General features: G+C 37.9%; 5 protein-coding genes across 5 annotated transcripts; 2 read left to right on the top strand and 3 right to left on the bottom strand.

The window, feature by feature from the left end:
- Positions 1-712: 712 nt before the first annotated feature.
- On the top strand, positions 713-6,764 carry LOC101296103. Its single transcript, XM_004299527.1, has 3 exons — positions 713-1,075; positions 1,858-2,229; positions 2,312-6,764. The coding sequence occupies exons 1-3, from the start codon at positions 974-976 to the stop codon at positions 6,620-6,622; spliced, it is 4,785 nt and encodes a 1,594-aa protein (XP_004299575.1). The 5' UTR covers positions 713-973; the 3' UTR covers positions 6,623-6,764.
- Positions 6,765-8,161: 1,397 nt separating this feature from the next.
- On the bottom strand, positions 8,162-12,062 carry LOC101295814 (rac-like GTP-binding protein 3-like). Its single transcript, XM_004299526.1, has 8 exons — positions 11,732-12,062; positions 11,365-11,452; positions 11,100-11,209; positions 10,938-11,001; positions 9,679-9,743; positions 9,525-9,590; positions 8,893-8,990; positions 8,162-8,438 (listed from the first exon to the last, which is right to left on the bottom strand). The coding sequence occupies exons 1-8, from the start codon at positions 11,834-11,836 to the stop codon at positions 8,399-8,401; spliced, it is 636 nt and encodes a 211-aa protein (XP_004299574.1). The 5' UTR covers positions 11,837-12,062; the 3' UTR covers positions 8,162-8,398.
- Positions 12,063-16,637: 4,575 nt separating this feature from the next.
- LOC101295522 (non-specific lipid-transfer protein 2-like) lies at positions 16,638-17,260 on the bottom strand. Its single transcript, XM_004299525.1, has one exon. It carries the CDS (start codon positions 17,211-17,213, stop codon positions 16,923-16,925), a length of 291 nt encoding a protein of 96 aa, XP_004299573.1. The 5' UTR covers positions 17,214-17,260; the 3' UTR covers positions 16,638-16,922.
- Positions 17,261-19,874: 2,614 nt separating this feature from the next.
- Positions 19,875-22,808, bottom strand: LOC101301688 (l-Ala-D/L-Glu epimerase-like). The gene is made up of 7 exons (XM_004301229.1): positions 22,455-22,808; positions 21,656-21,766; positions 21,230-21,446; positions 20,739-21,072; positions 20,568-20,629; positions 20,417-20,489; positions 19,875-20,052 (listed from the first exon to the last, which is right to left on the bottom strand). Coding segments are annotated over exons 1-7 (1,152 nt in total). The 3' UTR covers positions 19,875-20,051.
- Positions 22,809-25,132: 2,324 nt separating this feature from the next.
- Positions 25,133-26,469, top strand: LOC101295231 (reticulon-like protein B9-like). The gene is made up of 5 exons (XM_004299524.1): positions 25,133-25,291; positions 25,385-25,565; positions 25,657-25,798; positions 25,890-25,959; positions 26,094-26,469. The coding sequence occupies exons 1-5, from the start codon at positions 25,183-25,185 to the stop codon at positions 26,261-26,263; spliced, it is 672 nt and encodes a 223-aa protein (XP_004299572.1). The 5' UTR covers positions 25,133-25,182; the 3' UTR covers positions 26,264-26,469.
- The last annotated feature ends 575 nt before the right edge of the window (positions 26,470-27,044 follow it).

Raw genomic sequence — 27,044 nt, 5'->3', positions numbered from 1 at the left:
TCGCTATATATATTTATATAAAATCAAAATATTTTTTACAATTTGTTTAGTCCAAGTAGTTACGGTGAAACCCCAGAAAAAGGGTGAAAGGAACCAGATTTTTTTTTTGATTGAGGTGAAAGGAACAAGATGGACACACATGATTATCATGGGGCTCAGAAAGAGGGAGGAGAGCAGCAATAGTGGCAGTGAGTGATGCTAACTCAAGCAACCAGGAGCTCAGAAAATCAATTAATTTTTTCCCCTTCCTGCCAGAAAGGAACAGAACCCAACTGACCCATTCACATCACTCTCTTCCCCTTCTCTCTTCAGTCTTACTTTCTAGTAATCTGTGTTGGAACAACTCTGGACAACCTTAACCTGTCCATCATAGGCCCCCTCATGTCCCCATCTCCCCAAAATTACCTCTCTGCCCTCCCCTCTGCCATGACAGCCTGACTCCTTCCCCCTTAAATTACCTCTCTGCCATTCCCTCCTACCATTCCCAGAGCAATCAGTGGTACATCAAAGTCAAATAAGTGCAGATCGGTCAACCCAGTCCCGTCACATTATTTTGGTTTTTGTTTGGGTCAGCTCACCCGCGGGTGAGGCTATTTTATTCTTGCCTGCCCGATCTGCCCGAGCTGCCCGTTTCCCTGCTGCTAGCTCTCGCTCGCTCGCTCCTACCAAGTACACCTTTCCCTTTTGCCGTCTACTTCTTTCTCTCTTTTCGATTTTCATTTCTCTCTCTCATTTCTCTCTCACTAGATCAATAGGGCGGCTCGTAAATTGGACCCCTCTCTTTGCCTTTGGATCTGAGCTTCGATTGGATCGGCGAGCCCATCCGGAATTAGGGTTTTGGTTGGAAGAAAAGGAAACAGGTGGAGGTGCGGAGATGGGCGATCTAGGGTTTCGCGATTGATAAAAGAGAAGCGGAGGGCGTGGGATTTATGGTAATGGTTGGAATTGAAGGCGCGATCGAAAATGCAAGGCTATGCATGGGAGGGGAGGTGAGGAAAGGAAACGGAGTCGGCACATGTTGACAGCCGATGGTTCTTCTTCTTCATCGTCGAATTCCACTCATTCCTTTTTCAAGGTTTCATTCTTTTACTCTTTCCTCTTCTTATTATCATCAATTTGATTTGATTGCGTGTTGCGTGCCGATGTAGTCAATTGGAGGTTTTGTGAATTGGGGCGGAGTGTAATTGAGTTTTAGGTGAATTTGATGTGTTATTAGACTGGATGGTTATAGAAATGGGATTAGCACCCGAAATTGTTTGATTTTAGGATGTTGGTGTGGAAATTAGGAAATGGAGTCAACACTCTATGCCGGATAGAGGACATGTTTCTTGTGAGGGAGCGATGGTTTTATGCCTGTAGATGATTAAGGAAATGATAGTAGAGAAATGATAGTAGAGAGTGAAAAGCTACGAGCTAGTTTTTTTGTTTGTAAAGAACTGGTTTTATCGAATTCAGCAATAACCTCTGTTACAGCTGTCATTTAAACGACAGCAGTTAGTGATGTTCTTGTCTAGACAGTTTGTAGTCTCTTGTTTTTAGGATTTTCTGATAGTGCCATAGCTTGCTTTCATTTTTCTTTTATAGCAGAGTTCTTTGCTTGCAATAGACTTGTTCTCATTGATTTGGGGTCAGGCTTACCTTTTTGAGTCCTACATTGTAGCTAAGACATTGGAACTTTGTAATGTAGTTTATCATCAGAATGACTACTTGTAGGTTGTCAATTTGATGGGACAATGAAAATGATCTTTATATGTTTCTAAGCTTCATTTCTTATGCACACTGTTTGTGATACATGCTCATTCTTATGGATATTTAGTTGTCAGCATAATGATTCTCTCAAATTCTCTATTTTTGTAGGACGGACGCAAGATCAGTGTTGGCGATTGTGCTCTTTTCAAACCTCCCCAGGATTCCCCACCTTTCATTGGAATAATCCGTTGGTTAATTACTGGCAAAGAAAATAAGTTAAGGTTAGGAGTGAATTGGCTTTATCGACCTTCTGAAGTAAAGCTTGGCAAAGGCATCCAGTTGGATGCTGAGCTGAACGAAATTTTCTATTCGTTCCATAAGGATGAGATTCCTGCCGCATCATTACTTCATCCGTGTAAAGTCGCGTTCCTTCCTAAAGGTGTTAAGCTTCCATCAGGGATTTCATCTTTTGTATGCCGGCGTGTTTATGACATTTCAAACAAGTGTTTATGGTGGCTAACTGATCAGGACTATATTAATGTAAGTTTTTATCTTTCTATTTTTTTTGTTACGTATACATAAACATTCGGGGTGGTTATTATCATTATTTTTTCTTTTACAGGAGCGACAAGAGGAAGTAGATAAACTGTTATATAAAACTCAAGTAGAAATGCATGCAACAGTGCAGTCAGGGGGACGATCTCCAAAACCAATGAACGGTCCATCTTCAGCATCACAGTTAAAAGCTGGATCAGATGGTGTCCAGAATAGTGCCTCATCCTTTTCTTCGCAAGTTAAGGGGAAAAAAAGGGAGCGGGGAGACCAGGGGTCTGAGCCTGTCAAACGAGAACGTATTACGAAAGTAGATGATGGGGATTCTGGTCACTGTAAACAGGAAAGCACTTTAAAGTCAGAAATCGCTAAAATAACCGAAAAAGGAGGGCTTGTAGATTCTGATGGGGTTGAAAAATTGGTACAGCTCATGGTACCTGATAGGAATGAGAAAAAAATAGATCCTGATAGAAATGAGAAAAAAATAGATCTGGCTGGCCGGTCTATGCTTGTTAGTGTTTTAGCAGCCACAGATAAATTTGATTGCCTTAGTCGATTTGTGCAGCTCAGGGGTTTGCCTGTATTAGATGAGTGGCTCCAAGAGGTCCACAAAGGGAAGATAGGTGATGGCAGTGCATCCAAAGATAGTGAGAAAGGTATTGAGGAGTTTCTCTTGGTTTTACTTCGTGCCCTGGATAAGCTGCCAGTAAATCTTAATGCTCTACAAATGTGTAACATCGGAAAGTCCGTCAATCACTTGCGGAACCAAAAGAACTTGGAAATCCAAAAGAAAGCAAGAAGTTTAGTTGATACATGGAAGAAACGTGTTGAAGCTGAAATGAAGATCAATGAGGCAAAGTCTGGTTTAAATCAGGCTGTCCCCTGGTCTGCTAGACCAAGGTTACCTGAAGTTTCTCATGGTGGAAACAGGCATTCAGGTGTATCCACTGATGTTGCTATGAGGAGCTCAGTTACACAGCTTTCTGTATCGAACAAATCTTCAGTGAAGCTTGTTCACGGAGATAATATTACCAAATCTGCTTCTGCATCTCCAGTTTCTTTGAAGTCGGCGCCGTCACTTGTTTCAGCAGGTTCTAACTTAAAAGATGGACAATCCCGGATTGTTCCTGTTGGTGTCACAGTCGATGTTCCTATGACAGCTACCAGGGATGAGAAAAGCAGCAGTTCTAGTCAGTCTCACAACAATAGCCAGTCATGTTCAAATGATCATGCTAGAAATGGAGGTGTGTCTGGTAAAGAGGACGCCAGGAGCTCTACTGCTGGTTCAATGAATAAGACATCAGGTGGTTCTTCACGGCCTAGGAAATCATTAAATGGCTTCCCAGGTTCTACTCCTTCTGGAGCTCAAAGAGACGTGTCAAGTAGAAGTTCATCGTTGCACAAGAATCCAGCTTCTGAAAAATCATTACAGCCTGGAATAGCAAGTGATAAGGGAGTCTGTGTACCTGCTGTTGAGGGGAGCAAATTGATTGTTAAGATTCCAAATCGAGGTCGTAGTCCAGCACAAAGTGGAAGTGGAGGTTCTTTTGAAGATCTTTCAAATATGAACAGCAGAGCTTCTTCTCCTATGCATTCTGAGAAGCATGATGAACTTGATTGCACCTTAAAGGAAAAAGTTGATGTATACCGAGCCACTGGTACCTCAGATGTTAACACTGAGTCCTGGCAAAGCAACGATTTTAAAGACGTATTGACTGGATCCGATGAGGGGGATGGGTCACCTGCTGCTGTTACTAATGAAGAGCGTGACTCTAAGAAGACTGCAGATGTCCAAAAAGCGGCTTCCTCATCATCAGGGAACGAACAGAAACCAGGTAATGTTCAGGAGGCTTCTTTCAGCTCTATGCATGCCCTAGTTGAAAGCTGTGTAAAGTATTCTGAAGGTAATGCTTCTGTTGGAGATGATCTTGGTATGAATCTGCTTGCTAGTGTGGCGGCTGATGAGATGTCTAAATCTGAATCTCCTACTGATTCTCCACAGAGGAGCACCCCAGTATTTGAGCGTCTTTCCAAAGGCAATGATCCAAGAGTCAAATCACCTCTTCCTGAGGACCTTGCTCGTGATGAAAGCCAGTCTAATGCCGGTGCTGATGATGGTTGTCGGAAGAATGGTATTGTCTCTGCTACTTTAGGGACTAAGGATGGGGGTGGTAAGGGCCCCTTCCTAGAGAACAAAGAAAAACTAATTGAAGTTACCTTAGCTCCTGCTGTGACTCCCTGTCCTGCTACCGCAGTTGAGGAAACTATGGATAGTGAAGGAACCAAGCCACCTGAAGAGAAAGAGGTGGTGGGTGGAGTCGATGAAATTCAAGATGTGAAACAAGACAAAACTGGTCATTTGTCAAATGAAACTAAGGCTAATGATGCGAGTTCAAAGGCAGTAGATGGGAAGGAAGCTACTGAAGAATCATCTTTACAGCCAGTGCTGGAAGTTGATGAAAAACTGTCTACCATACAGATGCATTCTGAGTCGGTGAAAGGAACATGTGAAGATTTGATGCTTTCTTCAGAAAAAGTCAGTGCACCAAAGGCTGATAATACAGATGAAACCGAGGATATGAGTTGCTGTAATCAGACAGAAAGACAAAGAACGGAGAGTAATGAACATATATTATCCCAAAAGGAAAGTAATAACCCTTTAATTTCTAAGAATCAAGCTTTAGGTGGATCTGGTTCTGCCGTTACTGACCACAACAGTGAGCACATGGAGGAAATGTTGGAAAGGAAAGTGGCTAATGATCAACTTGGTGAACCAGTTATTTTGAAGGTGAAACCTGATCTTCCAATGCAAGAAGTAGAACATGTGAGGTCCAAGAGGTCTAAAGTTGCTGGCATGGAAGCCGAAGGATCTGAGGAATGCACATCTACAACTGCAGATACTCCAACGTCCACTGTGGGAGTATCAGACATGGATGCAAAAGTGAAGTTTGATTTGAATGAAGGCCTTAATGCAGATGATGGGAAATTTGGGGAGCCGCATAGTTCGACTGCACCTGGATGTTCAACTGCTCTTCGATTGATAAGCCCATTACCTTTTTCTGTTTCTTCTTTGTCTACTGGCCTTCCTGCTTCAGTTACAGTGCCTTCTGCTGCGAAAGGGCCATGTGTTCCACCAGATGACTTGTTGAAGGGTAAACAAGAGGACGGTTGGAAAGGAACAGCAGCGACAAGTGCCTTCCGGCCAGCTGAGCCTAGAAAAGTATCAGAGTTGCCGCTGGCTGCAACAAATATTGCAGTTCCCGACCCTACAGCTGGCAAGCAAGGACGCCCTGCTCTGGACATTGACTTGAATGTACCTGATCAAAGAGTTCTGGAGGATATGGCTTCTCAAGATATATTTTCTCTTTCTGCCCCAACAAGTAATAATGATTTTGTGTGTGATCGATCGATGAGTATGGCACCTGTTCGCAGCTCAGGAGGTCTGGATCTTGATTTGAATCAAGTTGATGAGGATTCTGAAATCGGTAGTTACTCATTGAGCAATATTCGCAAAATGAATAACCCAGTTCTGTCAACAAAAGCATCAGTTGGACCTCTCGATGGAGAAGTCAGTCTTCGTAGGGATTTTGATTTGAATGATGGACCAGCCTTTGATGATGTGACTGCTGAACCTGCAGTAATAAGTCAGCATACCAGGAGCAGTGTGCCATCTCAACCACCTATATCTGGTTTTAGGATGAGCAATACAGAAGTGGGAAATTTCTCATCTTGGATTTCTCCAGCCAATACCTACTCAGCTGTCACAATTCCTTCGATTATGCCAGATCGTGGAGAGCAGCCTTTCCCAATTGTTGCAACTGGTGGACCAAGGACCGGTGCTCCTACTGGTAGCAACCCCTTTAATCCTGATGTCTACAGGGGATCAGTGGTGTCATCTTCTCCAGCAGTGCCTTATCCTTCTACCTCATTTCCATATCCAGTTTTTCCTTTTGGGAATAATTTTCCTCTGCCTTCAGCCACGTTTGCAGGTGGTTCAACAACATATCTGGATTCTTCTGCTGGAAGGCTTTGTATTCCTACTGTTCGTTCCCAGTTGTTAGGACCTGGTAATATGATTCCTTCCAACTACCCAAGGCCATATCTAATTAATGTTCCGGATGGTAGCAATAACAATAGTGCTGAGAACAGTAGGAAATGGGGAAGGCAGGGGCTAGACCTCAATGCAGGGCCTGGTGGCCCAGACTTAGAGGGCAGAGACATGACTTCACCCCTTGCACCATGGCAATTCTCTGTTGCCAGTTCACAGGCACTAGCTGAGGAACAAGCAAGGATGTTCCAGATGCCAGGCGGCACCTTTAAGAGGAAGGAACCTGAGGGAGGATGGGATGGCTACAAACAACCCTCGTGGAAAGGCATGTGAAATGGCGAAATCTGGTGACTCATGAAACCTTGTAAGTAGATCGTAAGCCTTTGATATTGTATCTGTATGTTCTGGTATCCTGATTTGAAGGGACCAAGCTTCTGACACTACCTCTAGCTAATAAAATGTGTTGGGTTTTTTTGAAGTCTCTGTTCCCTTGCAATCTATCCTCTTGTTGAGCTCCAGTACTTCTGAACTGCAACATGCGATTTAACTGTTCTGTGCATTATAGAGTGATGTAGTCCTACTGACATGAATATAAATTGGACATGACCTCTTGCCTTTGTAGTATAGGGTGATTTAATCTAATATAGGGTACTGCAATTAGTTTTCTGTTGTTGAGCTCCACCACTTATCATTTACAACTGCCGTTTAATTGTTTTCTGTAGTAGTATATGGTGACTTGGTCTAATAACAGTAGTAAAGAAGATAGTTTGCCTGTTGTAAATGGAAATTTAGGAAACTTGCATTTTTATAAGATTTCTGCATAGTAAACCTACGGAAGAGATTGAGTGAAAGAGAGTTTGAGATTAGATATAGTCACCTGGTCTTCTAATAACATATACAAGTCATTGCTTTATTCACTTCCATTAATTTGCGTCTGCAAGTTATTTATCTTCTGTCTCTTTATTTTCCAGTGTTTTGAGGGTGCCATTTGCCAAGACCCCAGGTCATTATCTAAGCTTGTGTGCTGCTGGAGGCTGGGTGGTAAGTGAGTTATTTGATGTTGTTCATAGTCTCCGACCCCCTCCTCTTTGTTGTATCAGTTGTATTTTAAAAGAAAGAAACAAGCTCTGCAAGTTGTTTCCTTAAATTTGCTCTGGGGAGCTTCAGGCTGTCTTCGCCATTGTAGATATACTTAGTTCTAACAGTTGAAATCATACTGTGTTGGCCCCATACACACAATCTTTGGTGTCCTTACTGGTATCAAGTGCATTAGACATTCATTGTTACTGTTGGACTGAAAATCCATCACCAATCATGTCCAACCTTTCCAGTTGTATCATGAGCATAAAAAAGAACCTTATTTATGTTGCTTGTTTATTTATCCTTATTGTCTCATATATGAGCAGTGGTCACCAAATTTTGGCATCTGAGCTTTTTTGGCTTCTTGTTTATTTATCCTTATGGTTTAGTTGCTGTGGTTTGAACTTTGAACCGTTTCATGATGTAATCTATGGTGTTTATATTTCAAATTTTCAATCAACAACCAAAGTTTGATTTAAGTTGTAGCTTTCTGATGTGTTTAGTCTTTGAGGCATCTTTGCTCGCTCTGGCTTGTTTGGGTCTTCATCTCTGAACGTGGTAGTTGTTGATTCGTTGGTGAATCTGCACAAACTGAAGTAGTTTTGGGAGTGGCATGTTTCCAAGTAAACATGTGGACTATGGAGTACATGTCATTGGAATATGAACATTCAACATTGCACACACTATGTGGGTTATTGCTTCTCGCTCACGAGTGTACTGTATTGAACGATTGCATCCAATGAAGACCACCCAGTGCTTACATATAGCAATGTAAATTGCAAAAGAAATGGCACTGATGCAAGTTCAAAGCCTATAAATTTAGATTAGTAAATTTAAACACGGTATCGGTGCTAAAAGTGTACACGTTTTCTTGATATCTCTATGGTGGATTATGAAATACAAAAATATCTGGGAAATAAAAGGAATGAATCATCGAATTCACAGGATCCAAACATCTTGAGGGTGAAGAGCCTTCAAGAAGTGGCACGTAAGTCATGATCAAGATGGCAGCTATCTGAGTTGGTGTTTTCATTTGAGACACACTAGCTTTCGCCCACAGACTATGTTGCTGCAGTTTGGACAATTAAAGAAGTCAGACTAGACTGGAACCGTTTGGAAATAGCATATTGGCAATATGAAATTCAAAACAGTTACTTGTATATTATGAAGGTACATAGTCGAAGGAGCTGACTTAGCAGAAGCCATAAATGGGAATCGTAGATGGTTTTAATATTCTCACTCAATTCTTACTGACACATTGATTGTGTCGTCTACTCATTCAGTACACGATTTAGAGAGAAAAAACAAAAACAAAAACAAAACAGTGGTGTTTAAAATGTCCATGTTAAGATCACAATTCATGCGGATGGCTTAAGAGAAAGACATATCTTGAATCGATAACATATGTAAGCTAAGCCATTTATAAAATTTTGAAGCTCAAAGATAGGCACAATGCTAGTAAGCTTCAAATAAAGATGAAAAAGCAAACTTCAAATGCATAAGAGATGAAAGAAGGTACTGACACTAGACATCCTCGACGTGGTTTTTTCTTTTTCTCCTTTTGCTTCTGTGGTGGCTTGATAACCACTCTGATAGCAGCATCAAAAACTGCTTTCACATTCTGCAATCGCATCAAAGGGTCATTGACAGCATGACTGACACATGCAGAAACGAACATTGGGAAAATTCTATCATGAGATAACGCAAGCACAACTGAGAAGAATTGACAACATAACAAATTTCATAAAACTGCAACAAAACTCATTTGAACTGAAGGACAATTAGTTTAAGGAAACTGCTACCATGACCAAGATTCAGATAGACCAATTCCAAGTTTCATGTGCAGTTGATTTTATATATGCACAACCTCCAAGTCATTGATATTCTAAATATTGGCACTGACCTATTCAACTTTCAGTCCTTCATTATATATACCCCTGCTTTAAGAGAAGCTGGTCTGAGATTTACTAATTTGATATTAGATTCTACATTTACTGTGTCACTCGTTGACTGTCACTCTTGCTCATATTAATTTGGCACAAGAAACCACTACTAGTATTTGAAGAATTCATAAAGAAGCAACAAGTCTCTTTGTTATATGCAGATAATGAACAATTTATTACCATTATGAATACAAGTACTAATTTGTACATACCTGCTGAGTTTTTGAGCTACATTCTATATAATATGCAGCACCAATCTGTTTCCGCAGCTCCTCTCCCTGGTTGTATAAAACAACAATCAGTGATACCATCCATTCCTAACCTATTTTATGATAAGGAATCATACTTTTTCAATGAGACCAATACCTGTGCAGTCGTAACAGGTACCAACCCTGGGTGATCAGCTAAATAGTGCTTATCCTCTCGAAGATCTACATTTCCATTATAAACCATATGCTTTAGTTGCAGAAAATTTTGCGGATTACGGGTTCCGAAATTATTCAAAGACGACTGCCGATATAATCTGCATAACTGGGGAACTTAATATTTTCCAGCATTATGATTGTTACACAACAATGGAAATTTCTGTGAAGCTTAAGTGATCATGAGAGTTATGTGCAGATTTATTGCTAGGATTTGAATATTATTATAAATAGATGAAGTCCTGTTAACTGATATAACAGCACGTTACTATATTTTCCATTCCATCAAATAGGAAGTAATTATATTAGATTCAGAACTAGGAAGTGGATAGCTTATAAATTCATATTGTTTTTACCTTGCATCAAGCTGACAAGTTTATAAATTCTGAAATATATTAGCAATTGAAACCTCAGACTGCAATAGTATCTAAAACTTAAGTCGACAGTGTCAATTCCTTATACTTAGCACGTCTGACTTTTCTTTTCCAGATATGCGCTTCATCCATTGATACCATCTACTTTCTAAATAAGCATATTACTATTTAAGACTTGCCTTTACACTTTTATGCTTCTTCAATTAATGCCATCTTGCTTCTTAACACACATTAACTTAATATCCTAATCTACCCTTGAAACCTCACTACAGTACTACAAACTAGTAGTTATCACTTGAAGTTGATAGCCACCATCTAGGGCCAGAAAATTAGCTGCCTTTCAAGTTATCTAGTCAAATATTTCTTTTAACTCGATCAGCATGATTTCATCAGACAAGATCTGGTCTTTGCCACCACATCATATTTTAATCAATTTAATCCACAACATAAACACCAGGACAGACAAAACATGCTGAAAACAAGTTTAGTAACTTTAGTTGATACACCTGTTCCAAGTTATTACACTTGTGGTGGTTCCATATCTTATTCTTCCCAGAGAAATTTGCTTCTTAATAGCTTTCAACATGTTAGGATGTCCATCTCTCATACTAGAAGCCCCTAGACATTAGGTTTTGTATCTATGAATCAGTCATTGCTAATATCGATGTTTTGTTCAATACAACACACTTTGTGACCCTAAGCTTGTCAAGCTATAAGATGGAAGAAAAATATTGGCAACACTGAACTATGTGCATTATTGGACAAACATAAACTCTGAGCATATTTAGCAAAAGAATTGGCAAGTACTATGATAAATTATTCCGCTTACCTAGTTTGGTGCCAGCAAGTACTACTGGGACTCCAGGAGCATAGTGCTGCAGTTCAGGGATCCACTGAAACAAATAGAGTGTTATAAGTCGAAAACTACAGCACACAACACCAGAACCAAGACAGATAGGACTAACACACATTTTTCTTCAGGTTCACGCACCTTTTTCAGTATGTTCTCATAGCTGGCACGACTAACTAAAGAGAAAGCCAAGACAAAGACATCTGCCCCTCTGTAGCTCAATGGCCTTAGTCGATTGTAATCTTCTTGCCCTGTGAACGGAATTGCAGAGAGAACAAGGAATGATGCAACAAAAACGTTTTTGCCAATTTGGCCACATATTAGATAAAAGCCAAATTCAAGAACAATAGGCTGAAATAATTAAAGCCAAGGTAAAACTTCATTGTGGGCGTTGAAAACATCATACCAGCTGTGTCCCAGAGGCCTAAGTTCACTGTTGTGGATTCAACCACCACATTTGCGCTGAAGTTATCAAACACTGTGGGAACATAATCCTGATAAACACAAAAAAAAGAACAGAAATTTTAAACAGGAATCAACATGAAAAAGAAAAGAGAGCAAAAGGCAACACATTTCTGACAAGGAAACATCATCCAATATACTTGAAAAAGTAAAGGGTGGCAGAAAAAGCAAATCAATTTGTTGAAAACAGCAAAAAGCTGCAAAACCCAGATGAACACACAGCTAAAATGATTGAAAACAAACACCCAAAAGGCCCATGATTCAGTACAAGCAGACAGATCTTATGGGAAATAAAGGAAAGAGTATCATACAGTGGGAAATTTGTTACTGGTGTAGCAAATGAGCATACAGGTCTTGCCCACAGCTCCATCACCAACAGTGACACACTTGATGAACTTGGAAGCACTTGAAGCCATTGGAAACCCAAAACCAAAGGAAAGAGTGAGAGGGAGAGCTCAAAACAACAAAAGGGTGGTTGCAAATTGGTTGGGATATACAGAAAGTTTGTGGCTTTTTTGATTCGGCGGGTAAGGGAGAGAGTGGCATATGTCACATGATTCTCACTCCATTCACTCTTCCCATATAGGCAGGCAGCTGTTCTTCTTTTAACTTTTTGTTGTTTGTGGTTGCTTCTTTATTTTCTTTCCTTTATTATAAACAAACCCAAAATCATTAGGTTGATCATGGGTTGGCAAATGGGAAAAATTTAGCTTAACAACTCCTTTCTAATGACGTTTCTGATGGTATTCATGGTTTTGTTATTTACGATAAGACGTTTGTAGTTGAAACAAATTGCTCATCTACTTGTATTTCTTTAGTCTAATCCCACTAGGATTATTTTGCAAACTCAAGGAAATGATAAGTTTGAGATAGTGATAGAGAAATTAAATAAGTTCAGAAAACGAAAGTTTGCAACTTTAAGTGTACAAAATAACTGAAAATCGAAATGAAAATTGAAAACTAAAACTTAGTTTGGGACCAAAACCTTATTGGCTGCCATGAAACTATGAAAGCAATGACAAACCCCACTTTGTGGGTGGTTGTTACGTTTTGTTTTAATTTTTTAATTTTTTTATATGTATTTCTTGGGTTATCTACTTATTGCTATTAGGACATGAAAGATCAGCATAGGTTGGTTTCAAATATGAGAGAAATGAATTATAAACTTATGGTGGTAAACATAAGATTTGTAGCTCAAAAGCTTCTTTCAGTTATGGTCACATCTAAAAAATATCAGTATATATGCACATAAAAGAAGACTTGTTGGTGAAAATTGGAGTTAAAGTATGTTACATCATCTGTAATCGATAGGCCATAATCATAATACATTACCTACTAGGCTCATTAATCAAGTTCCAGAATTAATGGAAATTTGGGCCACAACCACTATTTTTTAATCACTAAGAGTGGATTATGGTAAAGGGTTAGTTAGGAGTACATGCCTCCATGGGTTTCTTGAGGTGGTGATGATAATATAATATATGGGGGGTCAATTCAATTTTTGTTCATGTCAAATTGAGTTTCCTTGAAAACCTAAGAACAATCTTATAAGTGGTATATTGGGACCATCAAGATTAGATCTAAGAAGCAATGAATTTTGGAGGTACCTTGTGGGAGAATTGAACCGAATAGAAAGAGAAATGGGTTATCCTCCTTTTGATTTTCTTTTGGGGACCATATTAGTTTTACCATGAACATGATACATTTGCAAGTAAAATGAATTATATATAAGAAGAGAGAAATGTTCCCCTCTGATCTACCCTCAATTTTCTGATTTTTGGGTGATCAATATAAACATGAGGAGATGTTGGCTGGCTTTTGGGCTTTCAATGAATGGTATATACTATATAGTTTTGATTTACATAAATGATTAACTAAGAGAAAATACAATTTGGGACTCTATATTGTTATATGTTTAGGTTTATGTCCTTCGAGAAGTAGAGACTTGTTTGTTAACTTAATTACCTGATTAACTAAAAATTGTTGTATATGATAAACATTAGGTTTAATTAGCTGATGAGGAGTTAAGGGAATCTGTTATCTTGAAGATTAATCGATCCAAGCCCCCTATGTATATCAGATAGAAGACTATCTTCTACTATGTGAATTGGTATTGCTGTGTGGATTTCTGATCGAGTGACGTTGCTGCATTGATTGAAGAGTTGCCGGGAATTGTTGCTGCTTGGCTTGCTGAAGAAATGGCTGGACAACATGCTGATATGATAAACTATGGTACATTTCTAGTCTCATTAGATAATCATAGTTCTTCATCTAAATAGATTTTTTATTACTGTTTCATGATTATTGTAAATTTATGCTTAGATAAGCATAAAACCTTAAGAAAACGTGAACCTTATATGCATCTGAAATTCTGAATTCTGAAACTTTGGTTTGATGAAAACGTATTAGTATTAATCAACTGTAAAATGAAAACGTGGCAAGAATTAACATATACCTCTTAAAACACTTTAATTTGTTTATGTTTGTATTTCTACTTTTGAAGTTGAAAACATTCACCACAGACAGAACCTAAAGTTTACAACTTATGTGTAAGACCTTATATAGAACTTCATTAGTCACAAACTCATAATATAAGATTATCTAAGGAAACAAGAATTAAGGATTACACAGTATAATGCAATCCGGGGAACTTGCAGATAAGGAACATGTGATTGTATTCTTTGCAGGTTAAGGAAAGGAAACCTAATCCTATGTCGACTATAATTATAACACGTTTACTTATCTGGAATGAAATTGAAAAGTGATGGAATGATTGTTATTTCTGTGTTTACTTACACATAATAGAATCAGGGTCCCACCACCTAATTCTTTAATAACCCGGAATTGTAATACCAAGGAGGGAAGTGGGTTTAGGAATGATACCATCAGGAATCAACTTTTATACCTAAAATACCCTCTATTAATTTTAATATGCTAATAATAATGTGAAAGTTTTTTAATTTTTTTTAGATACTAATGCTAGTGATCATTTTTTTTTATTATTCTTTTCTAGATACTAATAATATGCTATTTGGGGAAGTTGTATAATTTTATGTGTGAGAATAATAAGTATGATGTCTTAATTTTGTTGTTCAACCCATGCATCTTGTCGTTTGATATACAACTCAAAATGCTAATACTAGGACCAAATAATTTTGATAAACCATGGTAGAAAAGACGAGATTGTAATATACACAAGCACACACGTAGTCTTTATATTAAATTATTAATATGTAACCACATGATTATAATCAATACAATAAATCAAAATAGTCATTCTTGGCTTATTGATTATATATACATAACTTTTCAATTGTGACAATCAAAATGACAAAGAAAACTAGATTAACATGTTGGAAAAATTATGTGAGTGAATGTGTAGCTAGGAAGGTTTAGCAATCATCAACTCTTATATACAGGAAGGTCCCTGTTCTTGCAATAAGTCAATAACCCAAGCCATATTGCCTACCCCATTATAGACAGCTGCTAAAGTATTGGAACGAACAGGAGACTTGTGGTTTCGGCATTCAATATATGACATCTACATCGTCAGGTTAGTAACCATTCATTCAATATATGGTTTATGTTTCTTGAATATACGTGATGGATGTTTGTTTGTGTTAATCTTACAATATGCATCTGGAACTTTGGTTTATGCTACTGTTTTTTAAGATACATGGTCTTTTGATTTCCAAAGAAAGCATTCACTTGTATAATTTTAGATACAGTTGAACAGCTTTCAATATATGTTTAAGGATAAATATCATGGTATGATGATGCATAAATCTTTAGTTATCAAATTTTATGATATAGGTACTATTTGATATGCCTACAGTAAAAGAAACTATTTAGTATAATGTTGTTTCATTTTGTAAACTATTCTGCTATCTGAATATCATTTGGAGCACACAATGACTCCAAGACACGCATAATTTTTATTTTCTGTTTTACTTCATGAGTTTAGGTTTGTCACTTTGGGACAGATTCATCTTTTGAGTAGCTGGAATACAAATAGTAGAAAAACCAAGTCAGAGTTCTATTTGGCAATGAATAAGAACATGGATTTGTATCTCACCGAAGAACAACCATATAAGCAAGATGATGAGAGTTCTGAGAAGGACAAAAAAGCTTACAAAGAATGGTACAGGACCAATAGAATGGCCAAAAATGCGATCATGGCAATCCTTTTTGACACCGTTGCTGCATGGAGAAACCTGAGCATGTAGTGGACTTTATGGAGGCCATGTATAGCTCAGAAGTTCAAGGAAAGTGGCAAGGCTGAAGCTGCACAACTGTCCGCAGCATGCTCAGGTTCCTCTATGCATCCTCTAACTGTAAGGGTTGTCCTGATCACATTTTTAGCCATTCTGTTGGCCCGGTTCTTTTCTTTCTAAGCCTTTTTGGTCCTCCTCACTATACTTTGATAAATCCGCTTCAATTCATGGATAGTGATTCAATCTGAAGAACAGACAAAGACAAAGAGAACAAGGAGAAACGGATCTTGAAAGAGCAAGTGCCTCAAATTGTTCATGCATGAGGAAAAGAGTGACAGTGTGGCAACAATATCTACCCCTCATTACACTGTTCATTGACCAACGGAGGCATCCAAATCAATTTGTTGCATCAGTGTGCCTCTAAGACCTTACCAGGTATAATCGAGAACCCTTTGCTTGCTCCAATGCACTTGTCGAGATCACCTGACTTTGGTATGAACTCAGTGATTGAACTGCTGCAACTTATGCTTTACACTCAGTCTATGACGATGAGTTATCATAATATACACTTGCAACCACTGAAATACAATGGCAACTCTGCGTGGACAAACTCCGACTATAATCTTCTTGTTTCAAATATTTGGTCCAAATCTATCTATGAACTTGAATTAGTTTTTCAGACCCTGTTAATTTACTGCCTCTCTCAGTTTTACTTGTTAATATATATATATATTTTTTTGTCAAGTTCTATAATAGTAATTAGCAGTGCAAGTACAACTTCAAAATCTCTGCCAATTTTGGTCAGTTTGACAGTACTCTCTTCTTGGTCAGTCTTGAGTCTTCTTTGTGTTGGAGGCCATTTTGACACTCTTGGTTATCAGGAAAGAACCAGAAAAGGGTATGTCATTTTATGCCAGGTAATGACTGGCATAATGGCATTAGAATAAGCAATATTGGGCTGCAATATTTACAGATATAAATGTCAGAGCTTAGGCAATGTAGATACCAGATATATAACAATACTCTTGATTTTCATTATAAAGAAAATAGCACTTTACAAATTACAACCATACATACTGCTCATGAATCATGATAGACCACAACACCAAGAGACTGAATCGAAAATGCTGACATTCAATAGCTAGTAGCGCCTCGAAAGTAAAAATTAAGTAGCATATAACACATACCAATGTAAGCAAGATAATGAACTCTCTGTAATCCCAATCCATGGTACTAATGAAGCATTATCCATGTATATGACAGAGAGACATAAATTATATCTCAGGCTCTAGCTGCACCTGGGAAAGGGAGTGCCACAAGTCCTAGCAACTTTCCGAGCATTCGGGGTGTTAACGAATTTCTTGAGGTTGGGGTTGTTGAGGTACTGGCAGAGACAAGGCTTCTGCTCCCTGAGTTTGGTGCAGCATAGACTTGATGGTGGAGTATTAGAGCTTATTGCACTTGCACAGGAGCTCAGCTGTACTGGGCTGCAAGTTACAGCTGCCATGGACACCTCTGCTGTGGCCAGCATCACCACAACCACAGTGCATAATGCAATTGCTACATATGATGCCTTCATTTTCAGTGCTACCTCAAAGAAAGAGAGAATGAGATGAGTGAGCTGAGTGATGCATTTGCCTTGGGTGCCCTCCTGATTTATAGAAAAGGAAATGCAATAGTATAACAAACCACTACCTTTTTTTTCATTTTTTTTTTTCATTTTCTTTTCAACTTTTCAAGTTAGCCAAGAGTTTTTTCAAGGTTATTCCAGTTTACTAAAATCAAAGGCCAGCTAAGCTCCATTCTCATTCTTATCAGTTACCACCTGATTAGAGACCTCTTTCTTGATATGACTTTTTAACCCAATATACATTAAAGCTCTCAAACTAATTACCAGAGCTTAAATGATGTGCATTTGCAAGGGGTAAATGAGGTGTTTGAAAATCTTACATGCAAAATAACATTCCTCATTGGCCCAGCTTTGCTTAGAACAGTTTTACCTAAACTCTGCTACAACTTCGGAGCCCCTCACAACTTATTATATATGATGATTTTCCTTTGGTGGAGCTCAATCAATGGACACATTACAGTTTCGATTCATATCTGGAAAATTTCCATGGTTTTCCAAGAAGGCCTTGCCTACTCTAATATAGCTTTCTCACCTTATTTGCCACAATATAGAATCTGAGACAATTTTTTTTCTGCAAAATTATCTGTAGAAAGTGGACCTTACATGAGTTACATCCCACATCTCAAACTCTAACCTGCACTAGTGAAGAAAACAACTTCATTTTCTTGAATGATATTTGGAAAAGTATAGCGCATGCTCAAACTTTAAACCATCGATCACAAGGTGCCTTTCGGTGATGTCGATTTGTGCACTGTTTGGCCATTTTTATCATATGCAGCAGCTCACATGCTTTCATCATTGTTTTGATTTGATCCTGCACTTGGAATTTTTATGAAATCATGGTGTTAATCACTGATCATCATCAATTCCCTTGTTATCCGTAATGCAAAATACATAACTTTCCCCGTCTAGATCTCTCTAGAATCTAAATTTCATTTTGGTTCTAATTCGTAATCCTACGTATCTGTTTCGAAACTAGTTTCTAATTTATTGATTTAGTTCGAAACTAGTTTCTAATTTAACGATGACTAATATAACTGATTTCAGTTCTAGAATTTCAATACTCCACGAGTAAATTATACTGTCTTCATGTAATTGGAAAGCATTATTCAAATTAATTGCGTGATACATGAATGATTAGAAGTCTATTTGTGCAGCGTTGAGTGACCCAATCAAGGTCAAATTTCGAGTGCTTGATATGATTGGGGGGGTCTTTGAAATCATGGTAAATTCACTAGTTAATTGTCATGCTCACCAAATAAGTAGTGTTAATTATTGCCCACTTCAGTCGAGATCTGACCTTGATATGCATACTAGACAATGATAAGCGCACCATCATCACTTCCACAAAACACATATAAGCACCTTTAGCAGAAAGCAATTCGCAAGCCAACGGAGGAAAAAGGGTTTCAAAATATGTAGCATGCATAACATCACTTAGAACTTCTATCATGCTCCGGAATATTGTATATGATTAACAATGGTAGCAATTTTCGTTACAAGAATATGATATAGATTCGAAATCATTTCCCTCCATTATCTCTATTTAGATCAGATTTGGTTTGGTTAGAATCTAACTAGAGATCTACTTGTCTAGTTTTGAAATGAATCGAACAAAGATTAGTACCAACTTTTGATGGGTGAAGCATGCTCGTGTCATTATACCGTGTGACTGAGAAAAGAGATGTTGATTAGATTCAGGCATGCATATTGCGGCATGCTTTCAGAAAGAAGTGTCCCTAGCTAGAGAATAAAGCGAGCTCACTAGCTATCAATCATTAACAGAATATAAGGCAATATGATCAACAAGCTTTGAATGACTTCTCTTTCAGGACTGAGACTATAACACACCAAATTTTGATGAACTTGTAAGGTGGCTGGTGGCTGCCAACTGCCGAGAGGATTTTGACAACGTCGTCGGCAATCCTAGATCTTGCCGACAAAATTTGGTAGGCATAGCCGCTTCCTAAACAGTAACAATTTATCGGCAAAGGTGTACTTGCATATAGAAGTTGATCAGATCTTCACAGCACTGACAGTATGACTAGCTCCTACTCTTTCTTCACCTTAACATTATTCATCTTCACAGCACTATGACAGGCTATGTTTTTGAAGCTTTCTTTTTTGAATTTCCAAATGTGAAAGTGATGGAAATATCTTCAATTTCCATACAGCATCATACTTCATCAAAGTTTGATTGGATATAGTTAATTTGCTTTGCTGTATATTGAGAGCTAAAACGGTGGAGGCAATGTTAGTCAAAACCATCATTCATTTCCCAAGTGGAACCCTATTCCTTTTATGTTTACCTGAAGCCAAAAAACTCTGTAGTGCTTCTCCAATCATTAATATTTTTGAAGAAATGCTTTCCAACTATCAATGATCAATCAGGCTACCACATCAAGTCCTTTCTCCTCGACATCAAGATTCCCAAAGGGAATGTAACATCTGCATCTCTTATGCATTTGAATGAATACAAGTCATAGTTTGCCTTAAATAAATCAGTGAGTTGATAAGCCAAGCAGTTCTTGCAATGCTGCAATTCTGAATGCTATATAATCTTATCTACGAATCTCTAAAAGTTTCACCTCAAAACACATTAAGCTTAGCAGAGGTCCTAGTGTCTCTTGAATTGGAGCCCTTGCCGTCTTATTGAACATGAAACATAGCCGCCACCAAACAACAGGATTTAAAAAGCTCTGCTGCTCTAGCCTCCATGCTGTAGATATCCAATGCGTTCTTATATGCAGTGGGGAAAATGTTTTCCAAACATTCAGAATCTTCTTATCTGCAGATAATTCTGCATTGTTAGAACAACGAGCAATAGAAACCCATAACTCTTAGTTACATGTACAATAACAAGTAAATAGTTCCAAGACTGCATTTTGGCACCAAGGAATCTTATGTCTCACGAGAAGACGAGCATAGTGTAAGCACTTGAAATGAAATGTTCTATAAAGGAGTGCAGCACTTAACCATAAAGCATTTTGATTAGGACTATCCTAATTCCTAACAACCAATTAGCCACAAAGTTACTAGTATGGTGTGAATGCAGCTAAGAGTGATGTTCTATTAGGAGTGCAGCACTTTTATGGTGTTACTGGTACTGCAAGAGAATTGGAAATCAAATAGCTGTGAAGCTTATGACTTACCAAGCAAGGTTGTCCCAGTGGAGAAATCCACCATGGCCTCTAGCATTGTTGAACTTATAAACAGAACCCGAAACTAGCCATAAGAATAAAAACATAATTTTCAGCACATTACTTTGAACAAAGTCTAAAGTTTATGTAGAAATCAAGTTACCTTCATAGCCCTCCAGAACTGGATCTTCTGACAACAATAGGGGCGTATCTAGATCAATAAACCTACAAGGAACTAATGGATTTAAGAAAAAGAAAAAGAAAAACTCCAAGGAACTTCAGAAACCTGTAGGACACAAACAATTTACTTCATCAAAACCATGGTCATACTTACTTAAAGCACCCAAGACCAGCAGCAAGGTGGCCAGAAAAACCCATGGCGAGTCTAGTCTCAACCATACCACCAATCATCAAATCCAATCCTGATGCTCTTGCAACCTCAATGATTTCAAGGGCCCCAACAACCCCAACTTTAGTAAGTTTTATGTTAATGACATTAGCAAGACTTTGTTCTGCTATTTTCTTAACATCAACTATACTTCGACAGCTCTCATCAGCTGCAACTGATACTCCATATCTTTCTTTAGCAATACGAGTAACATATCCAAGGCCTTCCCAATCATCTCTATGAACAGGCTGTTCAAAGAGAACTGGACTCACTCCTACCTCTGTAAGTAATAAAAGAAAAGGAACATTTTTCAGCCGCTAGACAGTAGTACCTATAATTTGTAGTTATCAAATTGTTTGCAGAAGCAACTCTCCATCTTGAGTTATACATCACACATATGCTCAATGGCAACTTGGGTTTTGGATTGTATCATTTACCATATAATTTCTCAAGTACTTGGATAGCTTCATTGGAGGTATATCCTTCGTTAGCATCCAAGATGAAAGAGCAATCAGGGTGGACAGCACGTATAGCTTGAAGGACCTCTATGTCTGCATTTAGATTCTTTCCCACCTTAAGCTTTAAAGTCTTAAAGCCTTCTTTGCAATACTTTGAAGCCAGTTTAGCAGCTTCATCTGCAGAAACTATCGGAATCTGCGTTTATAAAATTCAATCTATTAATACTCGTGTCTTTTGAACAGCAGACCAGTACTATTTGGATGCCATAGCTAGCTGTTTATAAATTATAATAACCACTGCCAATTTAAGTTCACCTTACATCTACAGAACAGTGATAAAATGAAGACGAAGGGCAATCAAATAATGAATTACTTTACTCAAGTTTGATTGAAGAAGAACCTAACCGTTATATCTGTGGTTATGGTATTTGAAGCTCCACCAAACAGTCTCCACAAAGGGACACCAATACTTGTAGCAACCGCATCAATTACAGCCATCTCGACTCCAGCCCTAACCTTCAATTGCAAGTACACAATTCATAATGATTTAAGATCCTATGAAAATGAAGATATCAAACAGCTATAATCAGGTCCTGCTAATTTGCAAACAGTAATTTTCTTATGAATCAAGCCATACAAGATTCTGTTAATTCAGTGAAGTCATCAAATGCTTGTAAAGGTTGTATCATCAAAGGCAGTGATCCATCAGGATACACCGGATCAGGAGCATCAGAGCCATTGTTTCAAATACATGTCAGAATGACACTAAAGTGACCATAATGTGGTATAGCTTTCAGCCTGTCCTTGTAAAGTTAAAAATAACATCACAGGGATCATATAGTACCCTTCAATATCAACCACTCTTCTAAGAAAGCAATCAAATTACTGCACAAATAGTGGGTAAAACAGATCCATAAAAGCTATTTCTACCACCAAAGACCTGAATCAAATAAACTATATTTTGCTGCACATTTCATATCAGTAAACTTCTCAACCTAGGGAAACCAAGACAAAGCCAATTAAACATCTTTCTCAACTAGTGCCTAAACTTGCTCACATAGGATACTGCACTCAACAATTCCTCAATTTCAATCTCACACTAACTTCCTATTCTCAGCAGACAAACACATACCTCAATGCCAACCAAACTAAACATATATGAAACACAAACTTATAAAGAAAGCAACCAAATCTCAAAACTCACAGAAGCAAACTCATATCCAGGAAGAAGCACACCAATCTCACCCAAAACCGAACTCAAAGTCATCCCATTATTCCTGAGCAAGAACTCACAAGCCTCCTTGGCCTTAACCATAGCAGTGTCCTGATCCTCTGCAGTCACATGAGGCAAGATTGGAGCCTCACCCCACCCCACACACCCATTACTCAACTCAACTCTGATGGCAACATTCTCAACACGTTCAAGCCTCGAAGTCGCAATCGTGAAAGGAGCGATCAAAGGCACATTCAGGGGCCTGTTCTCTGCTCTCTGAACGTTGACCGTGAAAGTCTCGAGTAAGTTACTGAACCCAAATGTGGCTGGGGTGGCCAGAGCCATTGTTGGACTGATTCTCGAACAGGGTCTCAGTCTTTTTGAGGTCTGAGTGGAACTGAAAGTAGGACATAGAATCAGAGAGCTGAGACAGAACCCAACTGAGGCCATCTGATGGGGTTGTGGAGAACTCCGATTGGACTGGAAGTGAAGCTCTGTTGGATCTGTTGTTGTTTGTGTTGAGCTTTAGCAGAAGAGGAGTGTACGATCGGTGCCATTTTTTAAATGCCAAATGTCATTATTCTAACTAATTCTAACTACTGTTTGTCCTTCATGTCTGTTCTCCTGGTGGGTTCTGCTTTTCTATTTATAGATTATTAATCGTTTCATATGTAAATATTCCTTTTATCTTCTTTGCATATACATAATCTTAAGTCCAACCCAGGTTGAAGAAATCGATTTCATGGGTTGGTGGGCACCTACCAATCATCCAGTCCTCTCAAGAATTTCTGACCTTTATATAAAACATGCATGTTTCATGCCATTGTTGGGTTAAAGTTCGAGTCTTTGTTTCTTTTTTGTGATAACGTTTGTGTCTTTGCAAATGGATTCGATTACTATAAATTGTTCTCACGTCATTTTGTCTCTCTATTTGAACCAAAATAGCAAATTGGATCATTCTTCTTAGGTGTGTCCCTTCAAAGTGTCCAAAGGTTGCTGCTTTGTGCAGGGTAAGTTAAGTTGCCAAAAGGGCATGAGATCCATGAGAGATTGAACGAGGCTGCTCGACAAAGTGGTAGAGCTCAAAACGCCATAGCTATTGGCTACCTCATGGATTAGTGAATAGTGATTACTGATTACTGATTAGGAATTCAACTAGAATTATACCCGCGTCTTGGCGCGGTATATACATTTACGGTATGTTTGGATGTAGGTGAATTCCTGAGAATTTAATCAAACATAAGGAATTCTCAATTTCTTAGAACGGTTTCCCTCGTTTGGATACTTATCCCGTAGAATTAGCAATTTTCACGGGAAAATAATCGTGAAATTTAGGAGCTTAAATTCCCGACTTGAATTCCTCACAAAATAAGCGTCATTTGTCAATTCCCTTAACTAAGGTTAGTCTGAATACAAATTCTTGTCATTTTAAAACTCTACATCATGAAATCCAAACAATGGAATGCTTAATTAATAGGATTTAAATTCATGGAATTGTAATTGTCATGATTTTAAAATTTCTATGGACATTAAAATTACTTTTTCCAAAAACAACGTTATGAAGCTGGTCAATGGGTTAATTGATTGATATAAATTTTTATGATATGTACTTCATAGAATGTTATACATGCAAATTATACTCAGCTGTTATACTGATTATATATCTAGGGTTAATAACAATATTGTGGTTTCTTAAAAATAACAGGGGTAAAAGGGTTAGTATACCCGCGTCTTGGCGCGATGTAGTATTCACATTATGCATATTCCACATATGTATAAGAGCTATCATAAAATTCATGGAATTGTAATTCCCATAATTTTAAAATTTCTATGGACATTAAAATTATTTTATCCAAAAACAATGTTATAAAGCTGGTTAATAGGGTAATTGATTGATAGAAATGTTTCTGATATGTACTTCATAGAATATTATTAATACAAATTATACCCAGCTATTATACTGATTGTATATCTAAGGTTAATGACAATATTATAGTTTCTTAAAAATAACTGGGGTAAAATGGTCAGTATACCCGCCCCTTGGCGTGGTGTAGTATCCACATTATGCATATTTTACATATGTATAAGAGATATCACAAAAAACAACTTTTATACAACAAAACATTTAGTCTTGTATTCTACCCAAAATATAAATACTCTAATTGTTTTGATTTGTAAGATTCAGGATGTAGAAAAAAAGTCAAAAATGGAGGGCAAAAAAATATTTGCAGAGAGAGAGTCTATCTAAAAAAAAAATCTAAATTACATGTTTCAGAAAAAAAAAAATCACTGTTCATATACTTATGATATGATAAGTTAACCACCCTTTAGTATATAGTGTAATTTCATACATGATGCGTTAACAAAAAGAGTTGCACTACAACCTCTAAAATAAGGAATTATTCTTAAAAATGGAACAAATGTCTTCATAGATGAATATCCATTATCCAAGACTTGTACAAGGCAAAGATCAATATCTTTTCTCTGATTAACTAAGTAGCTAGCTAGGCTAGCGTGCATGCAACGCAAAAGTTGATCGAATTTAAGCCAAAGCCCTTCCAAGGCATTCCTTACTTCATTGCAGCTTACTTTACTACCAAGCTTAGAACCCCCGGGTCCGGCCACATCTAGCTACATTCATATATAAGTTGCAGTTGATCAATGTTCATATATCAACCTATAATACAAGTCATTAAGTCTTAATAAATCACTCTTGATCATGCCGGGATTAGTATACTCGTCGGATTCTGATGACATCTATGAAGCCAAACACTCGAGGCTCTTTGGACGCGAGAGGCCGATTCATCAGGTTCTTGGTGGTGGCAAAGGTAACATACATTCATCGATCTATATCATCTACATGCTCTAGCTAGCACACACGTTTTCGACATGTTAATCCTAGCCTTTCGTATAATTTGCAGTTGCGGATGTGTTGCTGTGGAGGAACAGAAATGTATCGGCTGCGCTTTTGGGTGTGATGACCGTGATATGGTTTCTGTTCGAGGTAGTCGAGTACAATTTCGTCACCCTTCTCTGTCACGCCTCCATTACCACCATGCTTGTCATCTTCATTTGGCGCATGGTTACAGAAATCTTCAAATTGTATGTACACTCCCTAATCTACTTGCTTTCATAATCTTCATCCTCTAATTTCGTGTAGTACTACTCTAACATGTTAACTGTGTACATGCAGAACACCTCCTCGAATACCAAAAGTTATATTAGATGAGTCTACATTCAGAAATGTAGCTTCCATGGTCCATAAAAAGCTCAACCGTTTCTTATCAAAGCTCATTGACAGTGCTTGTGGAAAAGACCTACCATTCTTCATTTTGGTAATTTCAAGTGTGAACTATCTGCAATTTAGTGATCTATTGTTTATACTACACATATTGATTAATCCTCTTTATTATCGATGATGTTCAGGCAATCTTTTCTCTGTATATATTGTCTGTGATTGGAACCTATTTCAGCTTCCTGAATCTTCTTTACTTAGGTAAGCTAGAAAGTGTTGTTTATAATCATGCAAATGCATTTCAATTCTTCCACAATGTGATCAATCATCAATGTGTTCGAGTATACAGCTATTGGTAACTGATTATCTTGATTTTGTTTGCAATGATATTTAAGGGTTCCTGTGTCTGGAAACTCTACCAGTTCTGTATGAGAAATTTGAGGAAGACGTTGATCATCTAGCCGGAAAAGTCACCCGAGAACTAAAGAGATCATACAGAAAGTTTGAGGCTCAGTTCCTCAACAAGATCCCAAGAGGCCCAGTCAAAGACAGGAAAATCAGATGATTATTTAAGTTCCTGGCCAAATTAAGTTGCATATAGTCATTGCATGTACGAAATTTACAATGAAGATTTCTGTAAATAATACAGTACCCCATATAATGTTGTGTAAAAACTCAATGACTCAATATTATCATACTCTATGGTAACTCTATGAATCAATATTTGAGCCCAGGATATCTTGGCCTCAACTTTTATGAACCACATTGTACATAGAGTTCTTTTCTGAGGAGATTAATATGGGAGACAGATGTTTGATTAGATCATATATAACTGTGCTCTGCTCCACTAATAGTTACAATATGGTTTTATGGAGCTCAGAAGCAGAAGATGTCAGACATATACTTGTAAATTACTATTACATCGCACTAAATCACAACTCATTGAGCTATGAATGAATTTATGAAGAATAGGAAGCCAAGTAATAGATGAATCCACACCCTACTGACCTAGTGAATATGTGTGGCCTTCAAGTTAATGGATTAGCTTTGAATTATTGTTCTGCAATGTAGTAAGTGGCTGCTACAAGATGAATCTATCCTAAAGGTAAATAATTGGAGCTCAAGTCCTTAATGGGATGCCATTGGAAAGATAATGTTTGGACTAGTTCCACCCTTCCCAGGCCAAAATCTTAAAAGGTATATAGTTCTGTTAAATTATTGCGCATTATTGAGCAGATGATGGCCATTTTGATGAGCAGAGATCTGAAAGTGCATGTAGTTGATTTAGCTGTCACTGTCCCTAGTGACAATTTCATTGTCATTCTAGTTTCCACCACCCCTACAAG

The sequence above is a fragment of the Fragaria vesca genome, linkage group LG5, assembly GCF_000184155.1.
Source record: "Fragaria vesca subsp. vesca linkage group LG5, FraVesHawaii_1.0, whole genome shotgun sequence".
NCBI classification, from domain to species: Eukaryota; Viridiplantae; Streptophyta; class Magnoliopsida; order Rosales; family Rosaceae; genus Fragaria; species Fragaria vesca.
This window is presented reverse-complemented; position numbering and strand designations above follow the sequence as displayed.

Excerpts from the sequence above, each read along its gene's own strand:
- LOC101295814 (XM_004299526.1), bottom strand. The coding sequence starts at position 11,836 with ATGGCTTCAAGTGCTTCCAAGTTCATCAAGTGTGTCACTGTTGGTGAT. Across the intron at positions 11,453-11,731 it reads CCAGTAACAAATTTCCCACT|GATTATGTTCCCACAGTGTT; the intron begins GTATGATACTCT and ends TGTGTTTATCAG. Across the intron at positions 9,591-9,678 it reads TACCTGTTACGACTGCACAG|GGAGAGGAGCTGCGGAAACA; the intron begins GTATTGGTCTCA and ends TTATACAACCAG.
- LOC101301688 (XM_004301229.1), bottom strand. The coding sequence starts at position 22,808 with ATGGCTCTGGCCACCCCAGCCACATTTGGGTTCAGTAACTTACTCGAG. Across the intron at positions 20,630-20,738 it reads GCTGGTCTTGGGTGCTTTAA|GTTTATTGATCTAGATACGC; the intron begins GTAAGTATGACC and ends AGTTCCTTGTAG. Across the intron at positions 20,490-20,567 it reads AGTTCTGGAGGGCTATGAAG|TTTCGGGTTCTGTTTATAAG; the intron begins GTAACTTGATTT and ends TCTTATGGCTAG.
- LOC101296103 (XM_004299527.1), top strand. The coding sequence starts at position 974 with ATGCATGGGAGGGGAGGTGAGGAAAGGAAACGGAGTCGGCACATGTTG. Across the intron at positions 1,076-1,857 it reads CCACTCATTCCTTTTTCAAG|GACGGACGCAAGATCAGTGT; the intron begins GTTTCATTCTTT and ends CTATTTTTGTAG. Across the intron at positions 2,230-2,311 it reads CTGATCAGGACTATATTAAT|GAGCGACAAGAGGAAGTAGA; the intron begins GTAAGTTTTTAT and ends TTTCTTTTACAG.
- LOC101295231 (XM_004299524.1), top strand. The coding sequence starts at position 25,183 with ATGCCGGGATTAGTATACTCGTCGGATTCTGATGACATCTATGAAGCC. Across the intron at positions 25,799-25,889 it reads ACCTACCATTCTTCATTTTG|GCAATCTTTTCTCTGTATAT; the intron begins GTAATTTCAAGT and ends GATGATGTTCAG. Across the intron at positions 25,960-26,093 it reads CCTGAATCTTCTTTACTTAG|GGTTCCTGTGTCTGGAAACT; the intron begins GTAAGCTAGAAA and ends ATGATATTTAAG.
- LOC101295522 (XM_004299525.1), bottom strand. The coding sequence starts at position 17,213 with ATGAAGGCATCATATGTAGCAATTGCATTATGCACTGTGGTTGTGGTG.